The sequence below is a fragment of the Argopecten irradians genome, chromosome 12 (genome assembly GCF_041381155.1).
Source record: "Argopecten irradians isolate NY chromosome 12, Ai_NY, whole genome shotgun sequence".
Classification (NCBI taxonomy): Eukaryota; Metazoa; Mollusca; class Bivalvia; order Pectinida; family Pectinidae; genus Argopecten; species Argopecten irradians.
In genome coordinates this window covers 34,414,646-34,442,165 of record NC_091145.1, presented here as the reverse complement: position 1 = coordinate 34,442,165, position 27,520 = coordinate 34,414,646, and the positions used below count along the sequence as shown (strand labels likewise).

Genomic DNA, 27,520 nt, shown 5'->3' with positions numbered 1-27,520 from the left:
TTTATAAAACTAACGTGCAATATATACTTACTTAAGTGTAAAGTGTATTATGCAATGTATCTGGTAGCATATTTGTGTAGAGAAATTTCGGACACCGAAAACCTGAACACAGCAGAGAAATAAAACGACCTTCCGCATTACAATGAATCTTAAATAAGCCCTTCTTCAGGCTTAAATCCTATACTTCCTACAATTGACTACCATTTTATGTCTGTGGGACTCGTTTGATTATACATCTTGTTAGCAAAAATCGTAAACGATCCAGGTATGTAACTGACAATGTTACCAAGGTAACGTTGTACTTATACACTTGTGATACAGTATCACCACTGATGGAACATATGCCACCTAAATTACACATAAAACCTACATTAATGTTATCATTCAGAACCATGATGTAAAAATTTACACAAACTTCAAATGTATTTACTGAAAGGAAGCGTTGGTTATAGTGCACTCAAAACAATATTATAAGTTTTCATTTTGAAGTTGTGAGCTATTCTGAACTTGGCAGATCCACTTGTAACCACAGTAAAACATTGAGACCCTCGAATCCTCATCGTTTCGTTAGACTATATATTGGCATTCTATGTTTCCAATATAGATGGTTACAGCGTAAAGATTATTTTAGTAAGTATCCCCATTTCCCACATTAAGGACGCCTGCTGTAGCGCTGCTATATCCATTGTAATATTCATTATACAATTCATCGGAAAACTTCAGTCCTTCTCTCTGTGTGTGTTTGTTTTTTTCGTTATTTAAAACAAAATCTTATTATTATTTTTCCGATTACAAAATTGTCTGTTACAACTGATAATAATTTCAATATTATTAAACAAGTATCTGAGTCCATCAAATAGATACCAATAGGAAATATTGCTGAATGAAATTGTTCATTTTGGTGGCAAGGCTGAACATTTGCATATCATTAAACGTACCGTGAAATATCCTTTGAAACTCTTAATTAAGTCAAGATGTATCATTTCCTTGTAAGATCTTATAAATCTAAAAACATGGGGATCAGACTATTCGTCTTTACATATTAAACAGTTGTCTGCCCGTTCAGAGACATTTCTGTTATTATCTCATTATTTTGTGATAGAAAATATCGTCGCTTTCCGTGAAAATTATGTCGTTACGCTCACAAAAATACCACGTAACAGTCGCTATGCAATATTTGTAACTTTCATTTGATGTAAATGATAGATCTTAAGTCCCCTTGTCTTTGTGTCTAGAACACCATTTACTTTGGACCATGAATGAATACGAATTGGCCCTACCATAAACTAATACCCGATATACCTTATAATAGGATCATTTTACTATTCCAACCTTCATGGGGACCTAACCATCTGTCACTGTCCTATATATCATATAGTAACTCCTGACGATTTCGCAATCGGACGAAACAGTGCTGTTTAAGGAAGTGGGGATATCCAAAGGGGAATTTAGTTAACAAGACCGACATGCACACTGATATTAATAGTAATTTAATTTCTGACTAAACCGTGGATTAAGGGCTTCTTCAAGAGTTTCGTAAGTTTTCATCTTTCAAAAAGGGAAGTAATTCCATACACTTTCACGGCTGTTGTCAAATTGACAGGCAACAGACGTAGGTATTATATTGTTTAGGACAAAACAAATGTACTTTTAAAATATATTTATTTACACATTCTCACAGTTTCAGTTCACAACTTTAGCTTAAAGTGCATAAAAAAATAAAAATAAATTTCGACAATTGCATTTGCAATATTGATAAATGTGTAATGTATGTTTGTTAAATGATAACTATGTAACTGGACATTAAAGATATTGTACACATATATGTATGTGGGTCCTCAAGTCATTGTATATATCAAAGGGGCAGTACGGTCAGTCTGTTGTTACCAGTAGTGACAATATGGTCAGTCTATTGTTACCAGTAATGACAGTATGGTCAGTCTATTGTTACCAGTAGTGACAGTATGGTCAGTCTATTGTTACCAGTAGTGCAGTATGTTAGTGGCATTCTATTGTTACCAGTAGTGACATTATGGTCAGTCTATTGTTAGTCCTGTATTATGGTCAGTCTATTGTTACCAGTAGTGACATTATGGTCAGTCTATTGTTACCAGTAGTGACAGTATGGTCAGTCTACTGTTACCAGTAGTGACATTATGGTCAGTCTATTGTTACCTGTATTGACATTATGGTCAGTCTATTGTTACCAGTAGTGACAGTATGGTCAGTCTATTGTTACCAGTAGTGACATTATGGTCAGTATTGTTACCATGTGACATTATGGTCAGTCTATTGTTACCAGTACAGTATGGTCAGTCTATTGTTACCAGTAGTGACATTATGGTCAGTCTATTGTTACCAGTAGTGACATATGGTCAGTCTATTGTTACACATTGAGTACCAGTATGACAGTATGGTCAGTCTATTGTTACCAGTAGTGAGAGTATGGTCAGTCTATTTGTTACCAGTAGTGACAGTCTATTGTTACCAGTATGCAGTATGGTCAGTCTATTGTTACCATTAGTAGTGACAGTATGGTCAGTCTATTGTTACCAAGTAGTGACAGTATGGTCAGTCTATTGTTACCAGTAGTGACAGTATGGTCAGTCTATTGTTACCAGTAGTGACAGTATGGTCAGTCTATGTTACCAGTAGTGACAGTAATGGTCAGTCTATTGTTACCAGTAGTGGACAGTACTATGGTCAGTCTATTGTTACCAGTAGTGACAGTATGGTCAGTCTATTGTTACCAGTCAGTCAGTCTATTGTTACCAGTAGTGACAGAATGGTCAGTCTATTGTTACCAGTAGTGACAGTTATGGTCAGTCTATTGTTACCAGTATTGACAGTATGGTCAGTCTATTGTTACCAGTAGTGGCAGTATGGTCAGTCTACTGTTACCAGTAGTGACAGTATGGTCAGTCTATTGTTACCAGTAGTGACAGTATGGTCAGTCTATTGTTACCAGTAGTGACAGTATGGTCAGTTACCTATTAGACATCTATGTCAGTACATCTATTGTTACCAGTAGTGACAGTATGGTCAGTCTATTGTTACCAGTAGTGACATTATGGTCAGTCTATTGTTACCAGTAGTGACAGTATGGTCAGTCTATTGTTACCAGTAGTGACAGTATGGTCAGTCTATTGTTACCAGTAGTGACAGTATGGTCAGTCTATTGTTACCAGTAGTGACAGTATGGTCAGTCTATTGTTACCAGTAGTGACAGTATGACAGTATGGTCAGTCTATTGTTACCAGTAGTGACAGTATGGTCAGTCTATTGTTACCAGTAGTGACAGTATGGTCAGTCTATTGTTACCAGTAGTGCATTATGGTCAGTCTATTGTACCGTATGGTTATGGTCAGTCTATTGTTACCAGTAGTTGGACAGTATGGTCAGTCTATTGTTACATGTATTGACATTATGGTCCTATTGTTACCAGTAGTGACAGTATGGTCAGTCTATTGTTACCAGTATGACAGTATGGTCAGTCTATTGTTACCAGTTTACATATGTCAGTCATTGTCGTATTGACATAATGGTCAGTCTATTGTTACCAGTAGTGACAGTTTGGTAGTCATGTTACTATGACATATGGTCAGTCTATTGTTACCAGTAGTGACATTATGGTCAGTCTATTGTTACAGTAGACATGGTCAGTCTATTGTTACATATACAGTATGTCAGTCTATTGTTACAATAGTGAAGTATGGTCAGTCTATTGTTACCAGTAGTGACAGTATGGTCAGTCTATGTTACCAGTATTGGTCAGTCTATTGTTACCAGTAATGACAGTATGGTCAGTTACCAGTGTGACAGTATGGTCAGTCTATTGTTACCAGTAGTGGCATTATGGTCAGTCTATTGTTACCAGTAATGACAGTATGGTCAGTCTATTGTTACCAGTAGTGACAGTATGGTCAGTCTATTGTTACCAGTAGTGGCAGAATGGTCAGTCGATTTTGTTACCAGTAGTGGCAGAATGGTCAGTCTATTGTAACCAGTATTGACAGTATGGTCAGTCTATTGTTACCAGTAGTGGCAGTATGGTCAGTCTACTGTTACCAGTAGTGACAGTATGGTCAGTCTATTGTTACCAGTAGTGGCAGTATGGTCAGTCTATTGTTACCAGTAGTGGCAGTATGATCAGTTTACTGTTACCAGCAGTTACATTATGATCAGTCTATTGTTTCTAGGGGTGGCAGCATTCATGTAGAAATATGTGAAATAAAGTCCAACAAACCGAGAAGTTTATGCCAGATAATTTTACACCTTTAAAGGACATTTTTCATCATAGAACTTGAGTTAAAGGCGATAGTTCACAATTTCAAAATTATGAACAAATATCGATGATGTTATCTTCAAAGCGATGTATTATAGATTGCGTAATATATAAATCACTCCGTAAAGTACATTTGTCAAGTCAATAAATCCAAATCACAACTCGTTAGAAATCAAAAATTGTCGCTGATTTGATGTTGATATATTAACCGAATCTGCCTTTCACTTTTTGGCATATTTAATACATATATTCTCTTTCCCTTATTTTCTTTCTTTTATATTTAGAAGAGGCCGCGATGTCCGATGTTTAAACTGGTGGATGCCGGGGACACCGAATCGAGATACGCCCTGTTCCGTTATCCTTCAGGAGGGCGAGTAAAAGAGAACGTACTTTCAATTTACATCGAAAGGGGTGCTCGAGTGAAACTGAAAAATATTGACAAAACATTTACAAAATGTGTCATAATACATTACGTATTGATAAATATGAACGTATTAATATCTCCTTTTATACAGTCGTTTAAAACATTTAAATACTAATGCACGGAGTCATATGATAATATCATGTTTCATGGGTTTTAGATTAGAGAGGTAAATTTGAATTGGTAGGAAGTCGAAACGACACCTACAATAACACAATAATGCATTCAACAGGAAGAATTATAGACGGACAAAAGAAAAACACCAATTGGAGGACATCACTAATTATCATTATTCTATTTATAACATTCCGTATTTGCATATCAAAGAGTTAGCTCCCTTGCGGGTAGCTATCGAAGATGACATCATTATTTTGTGAGCGAAATTCAGGTCATTTTCTCTGAAGAGTATGACGTTCCGCTCGCAAACACATGACGTCACAATCCATACCTACCCGCAATGGCAGATAACTTTGCAATGTACAAATATAGAATAATTTACAAGAATGTGAGTTGATGATGTTTCTAATGATAAGTACTTTGTTGTTAAACTCTTAAGAGAAATGTGATTACATAAGACCATAAGAGTACTTACCAATTTTTGGATTATCTGTTTCATAATAAGTGTTGTGTTCTTCAAATACTCCGACCGAATAGGGAGGTATAAAGGTAGGAGTATCCTTGGGAGTCCGTATGGCCGCTACTCGTACTATAAACAGTCCACCTTTGTTGGACAATGCCACTGTCAGGTTGTATGTGGTCATGTCCGCCTGATAACATATATATATTTATTTCGTTAATTGTGGAGATGTAAAATGTAATTAAGGAAACTATCGAACCCATTTGATTAGCGCTCAGCATACAGGGAGTGGGACGGCTGGTTCGCCCGTTGTCATTATAATGTGACCGGGTGGGGTATGTTGCTTGGTGTCTTCGGCGACATGTTTCAGTGATATAGCACTATAAAAAGGGCGTCACTATACAAGAAGACACAACATGAATATACCGCAGTCTCCCAAAACTTGCACCCAGCACAACATACACGCAATACACCGCATACATGGGAGGCCGTACATGACCATAGCTGTTAAAAGGACGTTAATTAATCAAACAAACAAACAAACAAAATAATTGAAATAGATTCTAGTTAATATTGCATGCCTTCATTATACATGAATTTTTTACCTGCTACACATGATTGTAATATGTCCCAACATTCTTCCAATAGCCCTCACACTTTTTCTTGCATGTATCAAGTTCAGTGTTGAATATTAAGAGTAGGCCTATGATTTTTCTCTTGGTTATCTGGTTTTCTTTATCTCAAACATGACCTTAAATGCTCATAATTCTTCATATAACATTCCCGAAACGTGAACAAATAGTATCACACTCGTTGTCACGTGCCATTGTATAAGTAGATGTATCTTAGTTTGGATTTCGCGCCATTTAAGTTTGTCTAAAGAGTCACAAGGTAAGTCACGCATGCGCACAGGTGTGAGTTGAAAGCAGTAGCAGGGTTGGAACTCAGAGCGCAAAATACAGCTTGCGGTAAGTAAATACATTCATATGTCCTTGTCATAGTGTTAATTATAATGAGGGTTCATAAGTATAGGTATTTGCTATAGTTTATAAGTTATGGTTAGGTGTAATTCACCCGGCGTGTGTGCTTGCGTACGGCAATGTGTGTGCACGGGCCATGTGTATTTTGTAAAGCATGGTTAGGTTGTTAAGTCAGCATACGTGACATTATTTACCGTAAATGCTTAGAAATGAGATGATTATCTTAGTATTTGTAATATAGCTATATACTATGCCTTTTGAGATAGTGAATATTTAGATAAATAGCACAGATTTGTATAGAGCAAACATATAAATTGTTTATTGGTGTTATATCATACCATACGTATATTATAGCTTTCCACCCATAGAGAACTACAGAACTACCCAGAAACTGATGGATACATATGACATCAAGCCATATCGTCGCTAGCCAATGTGACCTCTACATTTACCAGAAGGTCTGTGTGGCATCTACGACTACTAGCGGGTCTGTGTGACCTCTACATTCACCAGTGACGGGTCTGTGTGACCTTCACCTTGTCTACGAGCCTTTACCCCGGTCTGTGTGACCTCTTCCTTGTCTAGCAAGTCTATTTGTTGTGACCTTCATCTTGGTCTGTGTGACCTTTACCTTTACTGGAAGGTCTGGTCTGTGTGACCATCATCGTGGCCTTTGTGATCTCCACCTCAGCCGGCGGGTCTGGGTGACCTTCACCTTGGTTTATGCGACATTGACAGCGGCAAATTGGCAATACTGTGCAGTGGTACTGAACATTATATCGGAACAGTGGATTGGACAAGTGGAAAGCAGCCACATAATGAACATATTTATATCGTTGTAAATAAACATCTGTACATAATATATTATGATAAGATTATGATAAGTTAAGATGGTGAGAGCCTGTTATATGAGTGTGTGTTATGTGCTGGTGTGACTGTAATTAGTATTATTTGTTGTAAATAAACTTGTAAATATTGTATTCTGGGAGTCTGACTGATGCTTAAAGGAAGGTTGAACAATTCCGGTCGGTTCTCGTTACACTCGTAAATGCTCAACCTATGATATAGTTTTTTTTCTATAACAGTAACTAATATTTCAAGATACTAAGTTTTTCTGAATTATGTAGATTATCTTTATTGTGAAATATATATACAAATAAATAAATATATACCCTTGTGTGGAGTGCACGTTTTGTTGCTATGGCTACGACCTTGTACTGTATTCTATCCGCTTGAGATAGTTCCAATACAACAACCACACCTCTCACTTTGTCACCTACAAAACAGACAATCATCGAACTACTCCACGACAAAATGTTAGTGAGGTATCGATATTAGTTAGTCCCATCATTTGGTGATATGAAGTCATTTTTTAAAATGATATTTGTGACGTCCTTATCACCGGAAGGTGGACAAATTGACGGTAAATCGTAATTTACCCACGTCGTTTTGGGATCTCGAAACATTTACGTTTTAAGAATAAAATTTGTCCGATTCCGATAAATCTATATGTTAATTAAGGTAGGCATTATTTTTCTATAAAGACAATTGACGATGTTTATAAAATTTAAACTATACTACGTACGATTTCTTGTACAGCTTCGAGTTTCAACTCGAAATGTTAATGTCACCAGTCCGATTTCCGTCAACGTATGTGTTATACGCAAGCTATCCACCGCCGGCATGCATCTGTACTTTTTTGTTTCTTTGAAATCTGCACAAAACAAAAACATTTTTGAATTCCGTCAATATACAATACAATGCTAGTCATTTAGAATATATGTTTTTCATATGAGATCTTGCGTGTGTAATGAATGTCAAAACGATTACCTTTTTATACGTCAAGCAATACACTGATATGATGAAATATGTTTTCTTTGTATATTATTTCATAACACTCTAAAGTGGAAAAGCAGAAAACTTGAAATAAGTTACACTCTGACAATATCGAGTGCATGACATTTGAAACGGTGCTACATTCCATCAGTACCTTGTGTTTGAATCTCCTGAGTCTCACATCCATAGTTCTCATTTCCTAATTCATCCTAAAGAATAAAATAAATGTGGATATTTGAACACAAAACCATTGTGTCATATAGTTGTTCAATAGTTAAACAAGCTTATTGATATCTTTGTCCTAAGACACGTCGGAATTATTGATGAATAAAAATTTCATAACTAAAGATGATCATATCCAAACCTAGTGCCAAATAAAACAAAATCAACACATCTATTATACAAATTTATCCTGCCTCGGACAAGAATCTTGTATTCCTATTGGTTAAAATGACGTCACGTGATATCCAATATATAGTCGTATTAGGTTTGTAGAAATAGTATCAGGTTTGGACGATAGAGTTATCGTTCTTTGACCCTTAAGTCATTAGCAACAAGATGGCGGTCAAGTAACGCTTCGCGACGACGGCACTCAACGAGATGGAGACAAAATGTTTGAATGATAGCGCTGATGGCCACTTTCAAAGCAAACCGACATTGACAACACTTTTTTAGGATTATTTAACAGAAATGGACCATGACAATGCATTCGAGTCTTCAATGAGGTGAAAATTGTTTTAGGTTTTGAGTCGTTTTGGTTTCCATGATACTCAGTACATAACTGCATTTTGCAGTTATAATGTACTTCATTGAAAGGGTCTTTGACGTGATAAATTCGTTACACAGTTTGTTAGTGACCTAATACGGAAAAAATTGGGTCTAACTAATAATATTGTAATGTGCTTAAGACAACCCTTTATCTTGTAGGATCTTATAAAAAAACGTTGTAAGCTATTTCAAATTATCCCCATGCCCAATACGTTTAAATGATTTTTTTTGCATTAGAAATCTATTTTATCATTGCTAGCTTTACATGTGGATACAATATACATGTATTTGTTTCTTCAAATAGAATCACAATACCGTAATTGACCAACATACCATTATTAACTCATTCACTCCCGAAGACACATCTGACTAGACCAGTCCATGATGAAAATTCAGGGATGAATAAGTTAAAGCGCACACTACATTATTGCACTTCCAAGATTGATATCGACTGATAATCTGTGTTATCTGGAATGCCAAATAGCAGAAAATTCAGAGTTTTGTTTCTCCTGGAATGAGTATACCCATCTGTGGGTAATACGTTGGACTCAATTAAACGATAGTTCGCAAATTGACAACAATCGTCAAAATATTCTTATTTAATATCCCCATTTATTGTACAGATAATTGACAGTTTAGAAATAAGATGACCACCTGTATTGCTGTTTAAAAACAAGTTATATGTTTGCTTTGTCACAGGAATGAAGCTTTTTGGGTTTCAATGTTCGTATATTATCATAATATTTTCAAACAAGCAAACATGTACAGTTTGTTGATGCCGTATTTGTCAGTAAATTGATCCTGATTTGCATACTAAAATATAACCTGATATTGACTATCACTTCCCTATATACATTTGATAATAATTTTTTGTTGAAAAAATGCTGAACAAACTATGCGTGAAGATTTTCGCGAATCAAAAAGTTTCTCTGTTTCTCTTTAGAAGAATAATGCATTCATAAGCTTTACTAAAACCTGTGCGAAGCTCTAACTATTTCCGGTAGACTAGAATTTGAGAGACTTTTTAATGGAATAGATAGTCGTATTACCCGTTAAGGACTGGACTGGTCCTGTTGGGAGTGAGATCATATGTATTATATAGGAGGCAATGGTGTATTCCTATTTCGTTTTCTTATACAACATGATTATTCTATTGTGCTATTTCACCAAAGCATGCTACTCAAGATACTAAAATGAAAATTCTGCCCGGTTACATTAAATTGACAACAGTCGACCGATTTCTTTAAGCTGGGAGCTCATTCAGAACGATCAGTAACTACCACTTCTACAGTCTATAGTGTATCTCGGCCAGGGATCATAATCTTCATCCCAGTGGTGGAGTTAGTAGTGTAAAGGCAAACGTTATGAAGACAGAAGCCTGTTTGAAAGAAGAAAACAGATACTATCCTGAATTAAGTCGCATTTTACAATCACGCAATGAGGACAGAAGGCACAATTCTGTCGCACGTCTTTGATGCAGGTAATATTTACAGGTGTATTTCTATCATACTACTGCACTAACAAGGAGTTGTTATCAGGCAGACTGTAAGCACGTTACTGTTTTCGATTGTAAAATATTAAAGATGCTCCACCGCCGACAGAGCATAAATGATATCCATCACTTGAACAATAATTGGTGTTTAATCGTGTATATATATGTCTAATTAACACAAAAAATTATATAAAATAATTTATTTTGCCTTTGGTCCATGCGCAATCAGTACTTCATTCCATATAAGATATAGTGCCACGGATTTTTTTCGGGATGCAATTAAATATTTTTTGTAATTTTAACTTGAAAGTTGTATTTCTGGTAATTTTCATTGTAACGATATGTCGCTTTAATATTTGATATTTGAACATGGACATGTAACTTAATGATTAAGCTCCCCAAAACCATATGTCAGCCTGTAAGAGAGCCGAAATCTAGGGATCATATATTCCTGGTTTTGAATAAAACGCCTTCAATCACCGCCATGTTCAGTACCTTCGGGTTTTGTCGGAATTCCGAATCGTATCACGTGACTGACGTCCACACGTCCTGCACGTGGTGATCAAGGTAACTAGCGTAAGCGCACATGTGTTTGTTTACGTTTTCCTTCTGGCTAAAATGAGCAAATCGTGCTGGTATATGTATATGTATGTCCACAGAGCGAGTATTTGAAACATCCAATACACGCATTGACGTAATTCAATATTGTGTGTATCAAATATTGTAATGAGCGGGAATTAATTTCTTTGTAAATCCAGTTTGCTGAGGTCGACCACATATTTTGTTTATGAAAAATTGTTGACATTTTCTCTTGGTTTTACAACTCTCGTGTTACTTCGAGATTGTCGCGACGACGTTCGGAAGAGTTCGGAATGATTCGGCATCTTTCGAGCCTATTTTCCACGTGTACACGTTAAAAAGATTTTTTACATTTATAATTAAAAATACTTCCAGTGCTGTAACTTTATAAAAAGTGGTAAAATTAGAAAGTTTTAAACTCAGACAGACGACGAAAAAAAATGTATAACACTTAAACAGTTTTCATTACGACACAAAAAGAGCGAAAGTGATAGACCATACAACTTTGAAGTAAAATGAAAAGCTCAAACTTTTCAATGCTGGTAATGGTGTAAAGTAAGTAACTTTTGTAACTGATAAAAAGTACTAAATCGTCTGCTCCTGTTTTTAATAGTGAAAAAATACCATTTGTCAGCGGTGGAGCATCTTTAAGAATAGGGTAAGATTTATTGAAATTGCATGGTATGATTTAAAATCAGCTTTATACATGTAAATTATGCATTTTCGTTAATATATTTCACTCACCATAATGACGCACTTCAGAATGTCCAAATCACCCGCGCTTTCTATTTTAGTCTGCAGTGGACTACACCTAACTAGCGCAATCAGAACATGCAATACTGCGGCGGACAAAAATACAGTCATATCTGGATTTGACGGGACGCAAAAACATGTACGTGCAAGTACGAGTCCAGTTCACGGAATGCAAGGCGTTGGCTATTTATAAATAAATAAATCAAAGTTTCCGTAAATAACCATGGTAACAGGAAGTAAGGAGGGCGTTAAGCAAACTTAGAACCGTTAGAACAAAAGTTTCCTGGTCATACTACCTGTCTGTTAATTAATACCTCAGTACATACTATACGACTCTTTCATATGTGGATATGAAGGATAGGGATATTCTACCCGAGGGTCACAAAATGTAGTAAAACCCGAGGCTTGCAATTTATTGCAATTTTACAACTATAATATCCCGCCATATTGAAATAAATTCGGAGAAATCCACAACGGAAAGTAAAATTACGTGATATTTTCAACAAAAATTACGTTGTTTGCATCCTTTATAGTAAAACCAGTCAATATTGTTAAAAAAAAAATTTACCGAGGAAATAGAAATTTTGTTGACGCCGTGACTTCATGAGGTTTTATTGCATGGGTAGCCATGGAATACAGCCCCAGGCGACATGAGTGTATTGCCCTAGACCAGCCAGTACTACACCCGTAGGTATGAAAGAAAATTACGTATGACTGCAATTCCATCATACAAAAGCACTCGCATACGTTTTCCTAGATACGTTAATTTAACAGTTCTTCAGAATAATAAAGAAAGAATATTAACTACATACTGTTATTGGCATCAAACAAGGAATCCTAATTTGATCCTTTGAAGTAATTCAAATATTTCCTTCTGACAGAGTATTTTCTATCGAAGAAATGTTAAAACTGAGTTGAAATTAATTTCAGTGATTTTTGTTCCATTGCTAAAGGATTCAGTATTAATGTGCTAAGCAATTTTCCGGTAGAAAAGGAAGAATCACACAAATAATACTTCCACCTCTTCTGAGATGAATATTGTTTATCTAGTTATTCATACCAGTATGATATACTGACGGAAACATTTATTGACCTTCTGAACCAAATACAAACAGGTATTTGCACCTTTACAGGTAAGTTAGATTCATCATACACCTGTATCGTTATTGACTCGCCAATCTAATTGATATAAGGTGAGACCTTACAGGTGATTTATCAAGGTGTTTGAGTATATAAATCAGCAGATAACAATAGAAAGGGCTATGCTATCTCAGTATAACAATTATTATCATTTACCTTTATGATCGCCTACACCGGTACAACCACTGTTATGATATACACCTTTATTTTACTAAGTTTGGAGGGGACATAACCAGGATTCAAATTGTTTATATTTGGCGAAATTGAGTTTCAGTACTTGATTTTTAGTTAATATTAAAATTGTGAAGCCATGTTACCTCAATGTTTATTTTGTTTACTCATTTTGGTGAGACCTAGTAACCTAGACTCGATATATCAGATTCTTATGTCATCGAATATAATGCGTGCCTCGTGTCAGGAAATATCGACAATTTAGAACACCTGTTGAACCCATAAACGAAAGTGTTGATTTTTGCATACTTAATATTTCTTACTGTAGAATTATTTCGTAGTTTTCTATTGATTGTAATTTCAATTCAAATTCAAATTAGGTTCATATTTTCGTATCATGCCTATTTGAAAATTACAAATTACAAAGCTTTACTAATCACGAGGATTTCCCTGTATACCCCTCTAACATTAATTCCCCTCATCCAATCACGAGGATTTCCCTGTGTACTCCTCCAACGTTAATTCCCCTCACCCAATCACGAGGGTTTCCCTGTGTACTCCTCTAACATTAATTCCCCTCACCCAATCACGAGGGTTTCCCTGTGTACTCCTCTAACATTAATTCCCCTCACCCAATCACGAGAATTTTCCTCTGTGTACTCCTCCAACATTAATTCCCCTCCCCAAATTACGAGGATTTCCCTGTGTACTCCTCCAACATTAATTCCCCTCACCCAATCACGAGGATTTCCCTATTTACACCACCAACGTTAATTCCCCTCACCCAATCACGAGGATTTCCCTGTGTACTCCTCTAACATAAATTCTCCTCATCCAATCACGAGGATTTCCCTGTGTGCTCCTCCAACGTTAATTCCCCTCACCCAATCACGAGGGTTTCCCTGTGTACTCCTCTAACATTAATTCCCCTCACCCAATCACGAGGATTTCCCTGTGTACTCCTCCAACGTTAATTCTCCTCACCCAATCAGGAAGGATTTCCCTGTGTACTCCTCCAACATTAATTCCCCTCACCCAATCACGAGGGTTTCCCTGTGTACTCCTCTAACATTAATTCCCCTCACCCAATCACGAGGATTTCCCTGTGTACTCCTCCAACGTTAATTCCCCTCACCCAATCACGAGGATTTCCCTGTGTACTCCTCCAATGTTAATTCCCCTCACCCAATCAGGAAGGATTTCCCTGTGTACTCCTCCAACATTAATTCCCCTCACCCAATCACGAGGGTTTCCCTGTGTACTCCTCTTACATTAATTCCCCTCACCCAATCACGAGGATTTCCCTGTGTACTCCTTCAACATTAATTCCCCTCAGCCAATCACGAGGGTTTCCCTGTGTACTCCTCCAACATTAATTCCCCTCACCCAATCATGAGGATTTCCCTGTGTACTCCTCTAACATTAATTCCCCTCACCCAATCAGGAAGGATTTCCCTGTGTACTCCTCCAACATTAATTCCCCTCACCCAGTCACGAGTGTTTCCCTGTGTACTCCTCCAACATTAATTCCCCTTGCCCAATCACGAGGATTTCCCTGTGTACTCCTCTAACATTAATTCCCCTCCCCCAATCAGGAAGGATTTCCCTGTGTACTCCTCCAACATTAATTCCCCTCACCCAATCGCGAGGATTTCCCTGTGTACTCCTCTAACATTAATTCCCCTCACCCAATCACGAGGATTTCCCTGTGTACTCCTCCAACATTAATTCCCCTCACCCAATCACGAGGATTTCCCTGTGTACTCCTCCAACATTAATTCCCCTCACCCAATCACGAGGGTTTCACTGTGTACTCCTTCAACATTAATTCCCCTCACCCAATCACGAGGGTTTCCCTGTGTACTCCTCTAACATTAATTCCCCTCACCCAATCACGAGGATTTCCCTGTGTACTCCTCCAACGTTAATTCCCCTCACCCAATCACGAGGGTTTCACTGTGTACTCCTCCAACATTTATTCCCCTCACCCAATCAAGAGGATTTCTCTGTGTACTCCTCTAACATTAATTCCCCTCATCCAATCACGAGGGTTTCCCTTGTGTATTCCTCAAAAATTAATTGGCCTCTCCTAAATCAAAATGATTTTCCCTATGTACTCTTTCAACACTAACTCCCCTCCCCCAATCATGAGGGATTTCCCTGTTTATATCTCCTACATTAATTCCCATCTCCCAATCACAAGGTTCTCCATGTTCTCCTCCAACATTAATTGGCCTTTCCCAATCACGAGGATTTTTCCTGTATATTCCTCCAACATTAATTCCCCCCTCAAAATCACGAGGATTTTCGCTGTGTAGTCCTCCAACATTAATTATCACAATTATCCTATATCACAAACACGAAGGTTTGCCCCTGTGTATTCCTCCGACATTAATTCCCCTCTCCCAATTACAAGGTTCCCCGTGTACTCCTCCAACATTAATTGCCCCCTTCGGATCACGAGTATTTTCCCTTTATATTCCTCCAACATTTATTCCCCTGGCCCAATCACGAGGGTTTTCCTCTGTATATTCCTCCGACATTAATTCCCCTTCCCCAATTACAAGGTTCCCCGTGTACTCCTCCAACATTAATTGCCCCCTCCCGATCACCAATATTTTCCCTTTATATTCCTCCAACATTAATTTCCCTGGCCCAATCACGAGGGTTTTCCCCTGCGTATTCCTTCCGACATTAATTCCCCTTCCCCAATTACAAGGTTCCCCGTGTACTCTTCCAACATTAATTGCCCTCTCCCGATCACGAGTATTTTCCCTTTATATTCCTCCAACATTAATTCCCATCTCCCAATTACAAGGTTCCCCCATGTTCTCCTCCAACATTAATTGCCCTCTCCCGATCACGAGTATTTTCCCTTTATATTCCTCCAACATTAATTCCCCTGGCCCAATCACGAGGGTTTTCCCCTGCGTATTCCTTCCGACATTAATTCCCCTTCCCCAATTACAAGGTTCCCCGTGTACTCTTCCAACATTAATTGCCCTCTCCCGATCACGAGTATTTTCCCTTTATATTCCTCCAACATTAATTCCCATCTCCCAATTACAAGGTTCCCCAATGTTCTCCTCCAACATTAATTGCCCTCTCCCGATCACGAGTATTTTCCCTTTATATTCCTCCAACATTAATTCCCCTGGCCCAATCACGAGGGTTTTCCCCTGCGTATTCCTTCCGACATTAATTCCCCTTCCCCAATTACAAGGTTCCCCGTGTACTCCTCCAACATTAGTTTGACCAAATGAACTTATACTACGCCGCCATACCCATAGAAAAAAAGTGTTCATGGTACAGACAAACTTTAATCAATATGTCGATATAGTGGAGACTATTTTGTTGTGCAAAACTGTAATATTCAATACGATTGTCTGTTTTATAAAACAAATATGTCTAATAAATTAATTAGGCTGTTAAATGAAACGAAATCAAGATCACACGGAACGCGCTAAGCATGTTCGACCAAAGAACCTCAATAGAAGTCTTGAGAACATGGCGAAGCTTCATCGATTCACTACAAAAACAACATTTTAATCAACTCCGTGATAATCTTTGAAACGTCAAATGGGTTAAGTATTGCTGCCATTTCATCTGTAAATCTTGAGCATTTAGTACGAATCGCTGGAAATCCTAACGCGACACCGTTTGAGATTCCGAGCTTTCATTTTTCTGTCCCTTCGTCCCACCCATGCGTAGTCATACTTCCTTGGCATGAGTTGGCTCACTCTCTGAATGAAGGCTAATCCTTTCCTTTTAAACTGACCCTTCCTCACCATGACCTCGGCGTGTGAATTCAACACCTCTTTGACAGCACTGCGTTTTTTAGACAGGAGGTAGTTGAACCAGGTGTTTGCTTTCGGTACTCCCGTTGTAACCTTATAGAACACTGGATATATTTTCCTCTTCCCGGAAAGACGGACACCAAACTCGTAGACAGCCGGGACCCCGACCACATCCTTGCTCTCTAATATTCCTGCGTTACAGTAGCCGTCACACCAATCACGACGGACTAGTTTGGAGCCAGGACTAGCTGTCGACGTCTTGGTGATCCCGACCATCCACTTTGACCACATTAGCCGTTTGAGTGGCCCTGTTGTGAATTTGGTATCGGTTAGACTCTCCCTGTATAGTAATCCTCCTGATTTTGTTCTTTTTCTTATTTTCTGCAAATCAAATGCAAGTCTTTAATATATCCTGTTGTTATTAGCATCTGTTCAGTGTATTCAGTGAGATATTCTAAAATTTTGTTAGAAAACGAGAAATCAAACTTCTTTATTTTATCTAACGATGGATATAAAGTTTATCTTTTTAATTTTTGTTGATTGCAAACAAGATACATGTATATAACTTGTACACACAATGTTCAATGGTCCGGATGTAAGCGGGTCTAAGGGTAGAAAACCGGACATTATCTTGCAAGAGACCCCTGACCGTTTCACCCCGGCCAGCTAGGTGAAGGGCGAGTAACTTTACTACTACATCACCAGATCACCCAACGATAGATGTTGTTTAACATTGGAAATGATTGCACCTTTTTTCTTCTGTGCGTAATGGTATTTCGTTTACGAGACACCACTTTGTTACTTAAATTTTCGAATTGTAACGTATAGGTTTGGTTTGAAAATAAAGCGTTATACAGTGAAAAGATCTCATTACCTTTGCAGTTTCGGAAGTTTTCCGGAGTTTCCCCGCTTTCCCGATTTTTTCAGCTTTTGCAGACTTCAGTAGTTTTGACTTTTTAGGTCGTGCCATAGAAACTTTTGTGGCCGTTCCTATAGGTCCGAAGGTGCCGAAACCTGGTGCTGTAAACGGAGCTGCTACACCGGGCCCCGATCCAAATGCACTTGAAGGGCCGGCAAATCCCGATTTTCCATCCCCGAGAGTTGAGAAAATGCCATCCAGTGTAGTGTCCATTGCTTTGCCTTTGTTCTTCTCTCTCACCTCCGCCTCATAAGCCTGTAAAAGGGTAAATTAACTGTCAGTTACTGTCAATAGAAAGCTATCCGTTCTTATGCCAGATTTTGTTGCTATTCCTTTGATGAATCAGCACATAGAAAGCACACAATCGAAAAACTCTGATATCATTACTAGTAATAAAACGATCATAGCAAAACTAAATTGCATATATTTAAAAAATATATATATATATTATACCAATTACTTGCATTAAACTAGAAACATGAAAACAAGGAGGAATAAAGGCAATACATCATTAAATTTACCTCAAACAAGTCTGATCCACTTTCCTTGTAGCAAATTGACATCAGTATGTCAAAAATGACTCCAAACTTAGCAAGGGAGATAACTCGTCCTCCTGTGACGTTTGATATATGCTGATAAAAGGAAAGCGGCGATCTAGCATTGACACACACACTGTAGATCCTGACGCCCTGAAAAAAGAGAAAAAAAAATGTATTATCATAAGTCAGACATGGATGATAATGTATGTATCATCCATTCATTATCTTAAAAGGTTTAGAGACATTGCATATGTTATAGCTATCATACAAATTACCAATCATATCGTAACATCTGTCAAGTGACGACGGATAGCTACAATCTGCGAGGGGGGGCAATCTGAGGACATAGTCAAAGTCTGTGTCATACAAATGACATTCCAGACTGTGATCTGTTACAGTATTTTCTTTATCCTGATTGGTCAATTTTAGATTCGAAGTATACCCTAAAATCTCGATAATAAGCCTGGTTCGAAAACAGGCCGGGCTTTAAAGTAAGCCTTTGATTTCCTACAGTCAAATGTATCTTGAAAATATGCCGGTTTTGAAAATAGATCGCACTTGAAAGTAAGCCTTGGATATTTTCCAAGGAAATAATCTAAAACCTTATTTTAGTATATGCACAAATACATGTAAATTAATGCATATTTGTATTTATTATCATAAATAATTAATCAAACACTGATGAAACGTTTCGAAAGCAGACCAGTCTCGTAAGTAAGCCAATCATACAAAATGTACCATACACGAAAAGTGACTTAGAAAAGTGACGGGCTTGAAAATAAGCCGGTCCTAAAAATAACCCTGGGATTTCCTAATAAAGAGACTATAAGCCGCTGATTATCGATATAGGGTATACGATGTTATTATTTCAGTATTACCATATTATTCAGTTCTTTCGCTTCCACTCGCCAATTGATGTCGTTGACAAAGTCTCCATACTTGTATCCAACCTCATGTGGCCTGCAGTCGCCAATGACCACTAGGGAGCGCTGACTACCTGGTGTCCATGACAACACTTCTCTAGCCCTCCGGAGAACAAGTTCGTAGCACTCGTCAGCATCTCCACCGCCCGTGCGACTTACTGTTTTCACGAAATCGCAGAGTTCTGGAACAGTTGCTCCGAAGTCAATCCATTTAATGATGTAGTTTGAAGCATCACAATAGTCACCATGTGCGATGACAGCGATTCTGATCCCGGGGATGTCTGCTTGGAGACGCTGTACCATGTCTTGAATTCGTCCACGAACTTCTTCCAGACAACCATACATGGATCCAGTGGTATCAAATGAAATGGCGATCTCTATGAGGCCCCCCGGAGGGAGTGGTGGAGAAGTGCTTGATGATGTGTCACTCGGAATACTGGACTTGCGTTTAGAAAGTGACGCTACTTTTCCTAAAGACGGTTCTTTACCGAGAGATGATTCTTTCAATTCGGAAACAGATTTGCGTAACGCGGCCACAGCGTCCGAGGCAGTTCCCACACTTGCCTTTTTTGAACGAGATGTAGACAAGGGTATCAAATCGCAATCCTTCCCGATAGATGTCGCTCTCAAACTCCCTGTCTTACCGACACTGGAGCCGGATTCAAGTGCAGTTACAGATGAGTATACACCAGAACCCTCAGACACCAACGATGCTTTACGTTTCAGAGATGTTTTTGATGACATTTTCGACAAGGAACGTTTTCGAGATTTTTTTGATGACCTTTTCGGAAAGGAAAGATGCCTAAACGAAGGGTCTGGAGAACTTGGAGGTGACTCGTCTGTTGGTTCTAGACTCAACGTGGTGTCCCGCCGAAGGCTTGGTTTCTTCGCCATACTTCCTTCTGTGCTTTTCCGCTTTACAACAGGCATCTACCAAAATAATACATATGCACTGAATATGTATGTCGTTAAACACCCACATAACTGTATTTCTAGTGAAACCAGCATATAAATATGGTTATTGAAACTCCGGTAAAACCACATCAAATTTGGATTTAAATGCTGATAAATACGCATTAGGGAATGTTACGAGTCTGTGTACAATTGTCTACAGATGTGACCGTACCCAATGATTCTGTCGTACTATCATCGTTTAATATAGGCATTAATATGACGAACGATTACAAAATGATTTCAAGTCTGCAAGTCTTCTTTATACTTGGTATGTAATTTTGTAAAGGGAACAGTTTTGGTTCGCGTATTTGAGGATTTGTCTCACACATGCAGCAGACAGTATCAAACAAAGAAAGTGTAATTGGTTACCTCTTTAGTTAGATAATGATAGGTAAGTTATAAACATGTAATAACAGGAAAGTTATATAATAACCGGTAAGTTATATAATAATTGTTAAGTAATATAATAACAGGTAAGTAATATGATAACAGAAAAGTTAAACGATAACAGAAAAGTTAGATAATAACAGGAAAGTTAGATAATAACAGGAAAGTAAGATAATAACAGAAAAGTAAGATAATAACAGGAAAGTAAGATAATAACAGGAAAGTAAGATAATAACAGGAAAGTAAGATAATAACAGGAAAGTAAGATAATAACAGGAAAGTAAGATAATTACAGGAAAGTAAGATAATAACAGTAAAGTAAAATAATAACAGATAAGTGATATAATAACTGGTAAGGGATATGAAAAGTGTTAAGTTATAGAATAACAGGAAAGTAAAAATATGTAATAACCGGTAAGTTATATTATAACTGGTAAATGATATAATAACATGAAAGTTATCTAATAACCGGTAAGTGATGTAATAACTGGTAAGTTATATAAGTGTAAAGTTATCTGTTAAAGTAAAATATTAACCGATAAGTTAGATAATAACTGGTAAGTTATATAATAACTGGTATGTTAGATAAAACAATACTTAACAATATAAAAATAAATGTTTCATTTATTTATTTTGGGCTGACATTTTTTATATTATCGTGTGTATTTTTATATTATCGTGTGTTATATAGAAAATATACAAACCGATTAAAATAATCAAAACCGTTTAGTGAGAATAGATATATGTATTTTGTTGTTTAATGGGAGTTGTTTTAAATGTTGCTTATTTCATTTTCATTGTAATGAACAAAACAAAACATTAGAAATAATCAACAGCATATACAGAATATATTTGTACTGTTTCAAATTGAATTATTGGGGATGAATTTCAATAGCTTCCACTTTTGTCTATATGGATACAAATTAACTGAACGAACTTCTGCATCTATTAATAATAATTAGGAAGTTATATTCAGGTAATAAAGGCTGGAACTTTCACTCTGAATAAATCAAAATAAATAAAAAGGGGTGAAACCAAACACACTCTCTTTCTCTCTCTCTCTCAGTTCAAGTCAAAGGTCTTCAGTAGTCTAAACTTTGAACGTATATCATGCTTATTCAAGTGGAAATATAAATATTTTTAAACCATACAGATAGTTTTATGTATACAGAAAATAGAACATTTATAAACTACATAAAGCAAATAATCCTATTTATCTTATTACAATTAATTAATCAACATTCATGTGTTTATATCCTGACTAATGCATTAAGATTACATAAACATAATTCAATGCGAATCAATATCAACCGCTTAAGTGAACACATCTTCATCCACTTACCTCAGTATTACAATTATTTCCATATATAGTATAACAACAGCATGTCATTACGTATTGATGTGTTTTAACCATATGCAGAGTGACATTATCACCCAATTCTAGTTATCTGGTTTATCTACATCGGGGTGTATCTGTGTGTCAAAAGTTCAGAGTCTCCGGGATAGAGTAATAAATTACGTCACGGGTCAATTACGGATGGAACGTTTTACACGATGTAGCTATAGCGTTCAGGTAATTTAATATAGATACCACAATGCAATATGTCTAGTATGTTATGGTATTTAACTAAATGTTAACTAAATGTTTACTGGTATATATACCCAGATAAACAACAGGTGTGCGATAACAGATTATAAATGCAATACACATTACTTACCCCGAGTGTTCGTCTGAATCGACTGAAGTCTGTAAACGTACAGGTGGTTTATATATAAATTAGTGTTACGCATTTTCATTGGCTGAGGCCGAGGAAATCCCTAAGTCTATAAGTAAATGACATGCGCAAATGATGAGAGAATCCAGATCATGTCTAATCGTGTTGGGTGTATATCCATATGTCAGCAGTTTCTTTATTATTGATTAGTAGCGATAGGTTTTAACAGGTTGTTGTGAAATAATACATCTATATATAGATTAAAGCATAAGATCTATCGTACTATAGAATGTAAGACATGAGTACATCTACACATATACTCTGATCTATAAATAAATATGTTAATAATACACCATATATCGAGTATCTAACGTCACATTGAATGTGTACATGTAGACCGGTTTGCCACCATACCAAGGCACATTTCTGTGAAAATTGATAAATGCGCGGAATAAGATTTTGTAGACAAAAAGGAAATATTTTTTTAAACCAAATGTGAAAATATGACCCGAGTACGCTAGCGATACGGGATTGATTTCAGCTGCTTACCAGCAGTTATGAGGACAAATATCGATCCTTTTAACTATTGTTAACTTGTAAACCATTTAGACAGATTTCTCTATCCCTGATCAGGTAACAAACATATCATTGCAACATTTTAGAGAATTTTATGGTAGCTTTTTACGTAGATAACTGAATAATTAGTAAACAATGCAATAATGTAAAGATAATATTAAAAACCTACATAAAATAATACATAAATATTTATAAATATAAATAACAAGCTTTGTATTTTTTTCAATCAGGATGTCCTTTTGTTTTTCATGTATAGCATGAATAGAGTTCGAACGCATTACAAACATACCAACTGAGAAAATATCTTATTGAGTGGTGATATCGCATTTATCAAACAAGTTGATAGCAAACAAAAGGAGTACATACCAAGTCTAAAAACATATGAAGACTTTAAAGACTATTGGAAATAAGTCAGATTAAATACGAAAACGTCCTGGAAGTAGATCAAAGTGTGAAGAATCAGAAATTATATACTTCTTCTGTAACACTATGTTCACATCAGAGAAATACCGAAAACTTAACAAATATTGGTAACATTTTACATTGAAATATATCAGGATAGTTTTCAGAAGACAAGAAAAAATAGATGGATCAAATGCATCCGATTCGGGCTAACAACACCCAAAATTTCTTACAGAATTGAAAGAAGCAATTAATAGACCTTAAACATCATCTTTAATAAATTCATAGTTACATAGATTGCACGAAAGCCGATTTGGCTCATTTCGGCAGAAGAAAAAAAATAGTTATTACGCGAAAAATACTTTAAATTACATTATTTGAGCTTTCAGAAGCCATGTTTTGGTTCTGAAAGTCACATTTATTATGGACGTTCAAGAACTTTGTCATGTTTACCCATGGCGTTTTCCGTAAAAGTACTCAAAGTAAATGTCGAAACATCGTTTAAATCCGAAAACTGCTTTCATCTTGTTAGGTTCAATCGCTTTAAATATCGCTTTACTGTTGATTTGCTTTAATTTAATAACTTTCAGACGCGTAGCTACCATACATGTACACTCCCATACTCCAATCCATTCGCATCATTTTCCTCAAAATTTTCAAAAACTGATTTTGTTTATACACAAAATTGACCAGAAGCAATATTTCTCTTCACTTGTATATATGCTGTTGCTAAAATAATTCCCAAGAGTATGTTTATACTTCCCAATAGATCCAGTGATGTACAATGCATTTTGTTTAACGTTACTGCATGTGACATTCTATTGTTGGAAATCCAAAAGTATTACAATTGCTAGTTTTCATCTACATAACATCAAATTTTCCACAAAACCCAGGGTTATGTGGAGGTCAATGTATAACATATAATCTCGGATTTTCCTTCTCAAAAAGGAAACTTAATTAATTAACTTAATAGTAATGTTGTGACGTCATAGTCGCATCGATATTGGTCTTTTAAACTCCACTGTCCAAAATGTTGAGTCCATCAGAGTAGTGTCCTATGGCCATCCTTTTCTAGTTAGTAACAAGCACCTCAAATGAAATATGGTGTTATACTGCCCCGGTAGATATAAAAGGATGACCTCTGATAATGTATACGACCTTGGCCTTAATTTAAATTAATCAGGGTGATATGACAACATAAACAGATATTGACCTTAACAAATGCACATGCTTTTGCAGCATTGGTAATATAATAACCGTTTGGTTTGAAAATTGCTGATAATTTGCTCATTACTACAAAATTGTGTGCTTAACATGGTACATATAATGTACGTGTCGCGAAATAACGCGAACGCTTTGTGCAATAATGACTATGTTTCGCGTAATAACACGATAGTTTCGTGGAATAACGCGAAACTTTTAGTTTGGCAAAACATTATAGATCGGTAAGCCTAACAACACCAAATTAAAAAGAATACATCATAATCTTTGATAATAGAGTGAAGGAGGACTGGAACTGACCATCACATAGCTGGATGAATCGTTTCAAAGCTCTACTGATCCGCTACTTGATAGACCTCGTCTTAAAATAGTCCAGTATGGCACCAGGCATTTATACGAGGCGCTAATCGGATGCAATGTAATATGAAAGGATATTCTTTAAAACATTATAAAATGGAAGAAAAATGAAGTCAAGACACAGAAAATAAAAAAAAAATCATGGAAGCCAAGAAGGAATTGCTTAACGTATAAATATAGAAATTGATTCATTACATTTTTCAATGTGAAATATAACGTTAATGGTGAATATATGTGTTATTTTCCGCTCAGCTTTGATATTTTCACTCAATAAGGACCGATCAGACACCATTTACAGTAAAATATCGTTTTGGTGGGAATATCTAACCAAAAATTTAATATGATGTGTATCTCTCCTATTAAGTTTTTATTTTTATTTGTTGGTGCAATTGCGTTGCATTAGATTATCTTAAGTTATTTTTCCTTGACATTTGTATCCCATGTGAGAAACTAAATTAGAAAGCGGGACAATCGCGGATGATTGAAATACATGTTCTGGTATTAGTGGCGCAGTTTAGACCTGAAATAGAGACGTAAATAACAGTTATATTTCATCTCGTAAGGTGGAAACTTTGCATTTCCTCTCGATGAAATATAACTATTATTCACTAAAGGAATATCCTCTTTATAACTTTTTCTAAAAAGACGATTATAATGATTGTTCTTCAAAAATAGCCCAGTTCCGAATTATGTCACATGCTTGGCGTTTAGCATAATGGACATGCAACAACAACTGATTTGTCTGTGATGTTTTATTCGGCAGTTTGCTTTTCCATGAGTCGGGGGTGTAAAGTATGCGAGGGTTCCCGCTGTCGCAAACGGGACGTCTAGGCTTCTTCAGTTCCCGATAGCCTTCCTCTTGACGTACACCCATTCAAAACTAGGATTTATTCACGCCACGCCACACTTAAAGAACCTGTATGACCACATCGATTAATGGGGCGTTAAACGGGATACAGCAAACAACAGGAAAACAAGGAAGGAAAATGCGATAGGAAAGGTATCGTGAAAAAAACCTTAAAGGTAGGTGGAACAACAAAATCAAACCCGAGATATACATAAAGTGTGCTTCAAAAGCACGTGTAATTACAGAGGAAGAAACCAGAACCACCACCAACCGAGTGGACAGGAAAATGAATACATTCAACCGACCAAGACTACATGGCAACATGATCAATACATATATACTTGTGTACAACTTGGCAAAGTTCGGTTTTAACTTTTTCTCACATTTCTCTTGCTTCATTTGTACGTGTGTGTTTCATGTGTCCATGAACATGCAATACAAATATTATGTATTACTAACACTCCAGGAAACATCAGAATCTGAGGATCCCATGACAAGGATACGACGATTTATAATTTCTTGGTATAATCACCGACAGGTGTTTCTATCGATATATCAAAATTAGGTGGTACATATAATAAATGAGTTTTAGGCCACGTCAAATATTATTTCGACGAACGAAGGAGTACTCTTCTAGATGTAATTACCCTCCTCTTATCACATTAATTCTCCTCTCCCAATTATGAGGAATTTCCCTGTGTATTCCTATAACATAAATTCCCATCTCCCGATAAAGAGGGTTTTCCTGTGTACTCCTCCAACATTAATTCCCCTCCCTAAACAAGAGGGTTTCCCCTATGTACTAGGCAAACCTCATTTATTCCCTTCGCCCTATTACGAGGGTTTTCCTGTGTACTCCTCCAACGTTAATTCCCCTCACCCAATCACGAGATTTTCCCTGTGTACTCCTCCAACATTAATTCCCCTCACCCAATCACGAGCTTTTCCCTGTGTATTCCTCCAACATTAATTCCTCTCACCCAATCACGAGGATTTCCCTGTGTACTCCTCTAACATTAATTCCCCTCACCCAATCACGAGATTTTCCCTGTGTACTCCTCCAACATTAATTCCTCTCACCCAATCACGAGGATTTCCCTGTGTACTCCTCTAACATTAATTCCCCTCACCCAATCACGAAATTTTCCCTGTGTACTCCTCCAACATTAATTCCCCTCACCCAATCACGAGGATTTCCCTGTGTACTCCTCTAACATTAATTCCCCTCACCCAATCACGAAATTTTCCCTGTGTACTCCTCCAACATTAATTCCCCTCACCCAATCACGAGGATTCCCTGTGTACTCCTCCAACATTAATTCCCCTCAACCAATTACGAGGATTTCTCTGTGTACTCCTCCAACATTAATTCTCCTCACCCAATCACGAGGGTTTCCCTGTGTTCTCCTCCAACATTAATTCCCCTCATCCAATCACGAGGGTTTCCCTGTGTATTCCTCCAACATTAATTCCCCTCACCAAATCACGGGGGTTTCCCCTGTGTATTCCTCCAACATTAATTCCCCTCACCCAATCACGAGGATTTCCCCTGTGTACTCCTCTAACATTAATTCCCCTCACCCAATCACGAGATTTTCCCTGTGTACTCCTCCAACATTAATTCCCCTCACCCAATCACGAGGATTTCCCTGTGTACTCCTCTAACATTAATTCCCCTCACCCAATCACGAGATTTTCCCTGTGTACTCCTCCAACATTAATTCCCCTCACCCAATCACGAGGATTCCCTGTGTACTCCTCCAACATTAATTCCCCTCACCCAATCACGAGGATTTCCCTGTGTACTCCTCCAACATTAATTCCCCTCACCCAATCACGAGGGTTTTTCTGTGTACTCCTCCAACATAAATTCCCCTCATC

At 37.0% G+C, this 27,520-nt stretch overlaps 2 protein-coding genes across 4 annotated transcripts; both read right to left on the bottom strand.

The window, feature by feature from the left end:
• Window positions 1–3,822: 3,822 nt before the first annotated feature.
• On the bottom strand, window positions 3,823–12,594 carry LOC138304727 (uncharacterized). 2 transcript variants are annotated; one of them, XM_069244972.1, is made up of 6 exons: window positions 12,504–12,594; window positions 8,254–8,308; window positions 7,849–7,977; window positions 7,436–7,539; window positions 5,299–5,473; window positions 3,823–4,710 (listed from the first exon to the last, which is right to left on the bottom strand). In XM_069244972.1, exons 1-6 carry the CDS (start codon window positions 12,513–12,515, stop codon window positions 4,592–4,594), a joined length of 594 nt encoding a protein of 197 aa, XP_069101073.1. In that variant the 5' UTR covers window positions 12,516–12,594; the 3' UTR covers window positions 3,823–4,591. The 2 variants fall into 2 exon arrangements, with proteins under 2 accessions (XP_069101073.1, XP_069101072.1); XM_069244971.1 differs by lacking the exon at window positions 12,504–12,594 and adding an exon at window positions 11,683–12,024.
• A 3,708-nt stretch (window positions 12,595–16,302) lies between these two features.
• On the bottom strand, window positions 16,303–22,271 carry LOC138304725 (uncharacterized). 2 transcript variants are annotated; one of them, XM_069244970.1, is made up of 5 exons: window positions 22,240–22,271; window positions 19,136–20,110; window positions 18,240–18,407; window positions 17,674–17,973; window positions 16,303–17,180 (listed from the first exon to the last, which is right to left on the bottom strand). In XM_069244970.1, the coding sequence occupies exons 2-5, from the start codon at window positions 20,108–20,110 to the stop codon at window positions 16,626–16,628; spliced, it is 1,998 nt and encodes a 665-aa protein (XP_069101071.1). In that variant the 5' UTR covers window positions 22,240–22,271; the 3' UTR covers window positions 16,303–16,625. The 2 variants fall into 2 exon arrangements, with proteins under 2 accessions (XP_069101071.1, XP_069101070.1); XM_069244969.1 differs by lacking the exon at window positions 22,240–22,271 and adding an exon at window positions 21,864–22,166.
• Window positions 22,272–27,520: the final 5,249 nt, after the last annotated feature.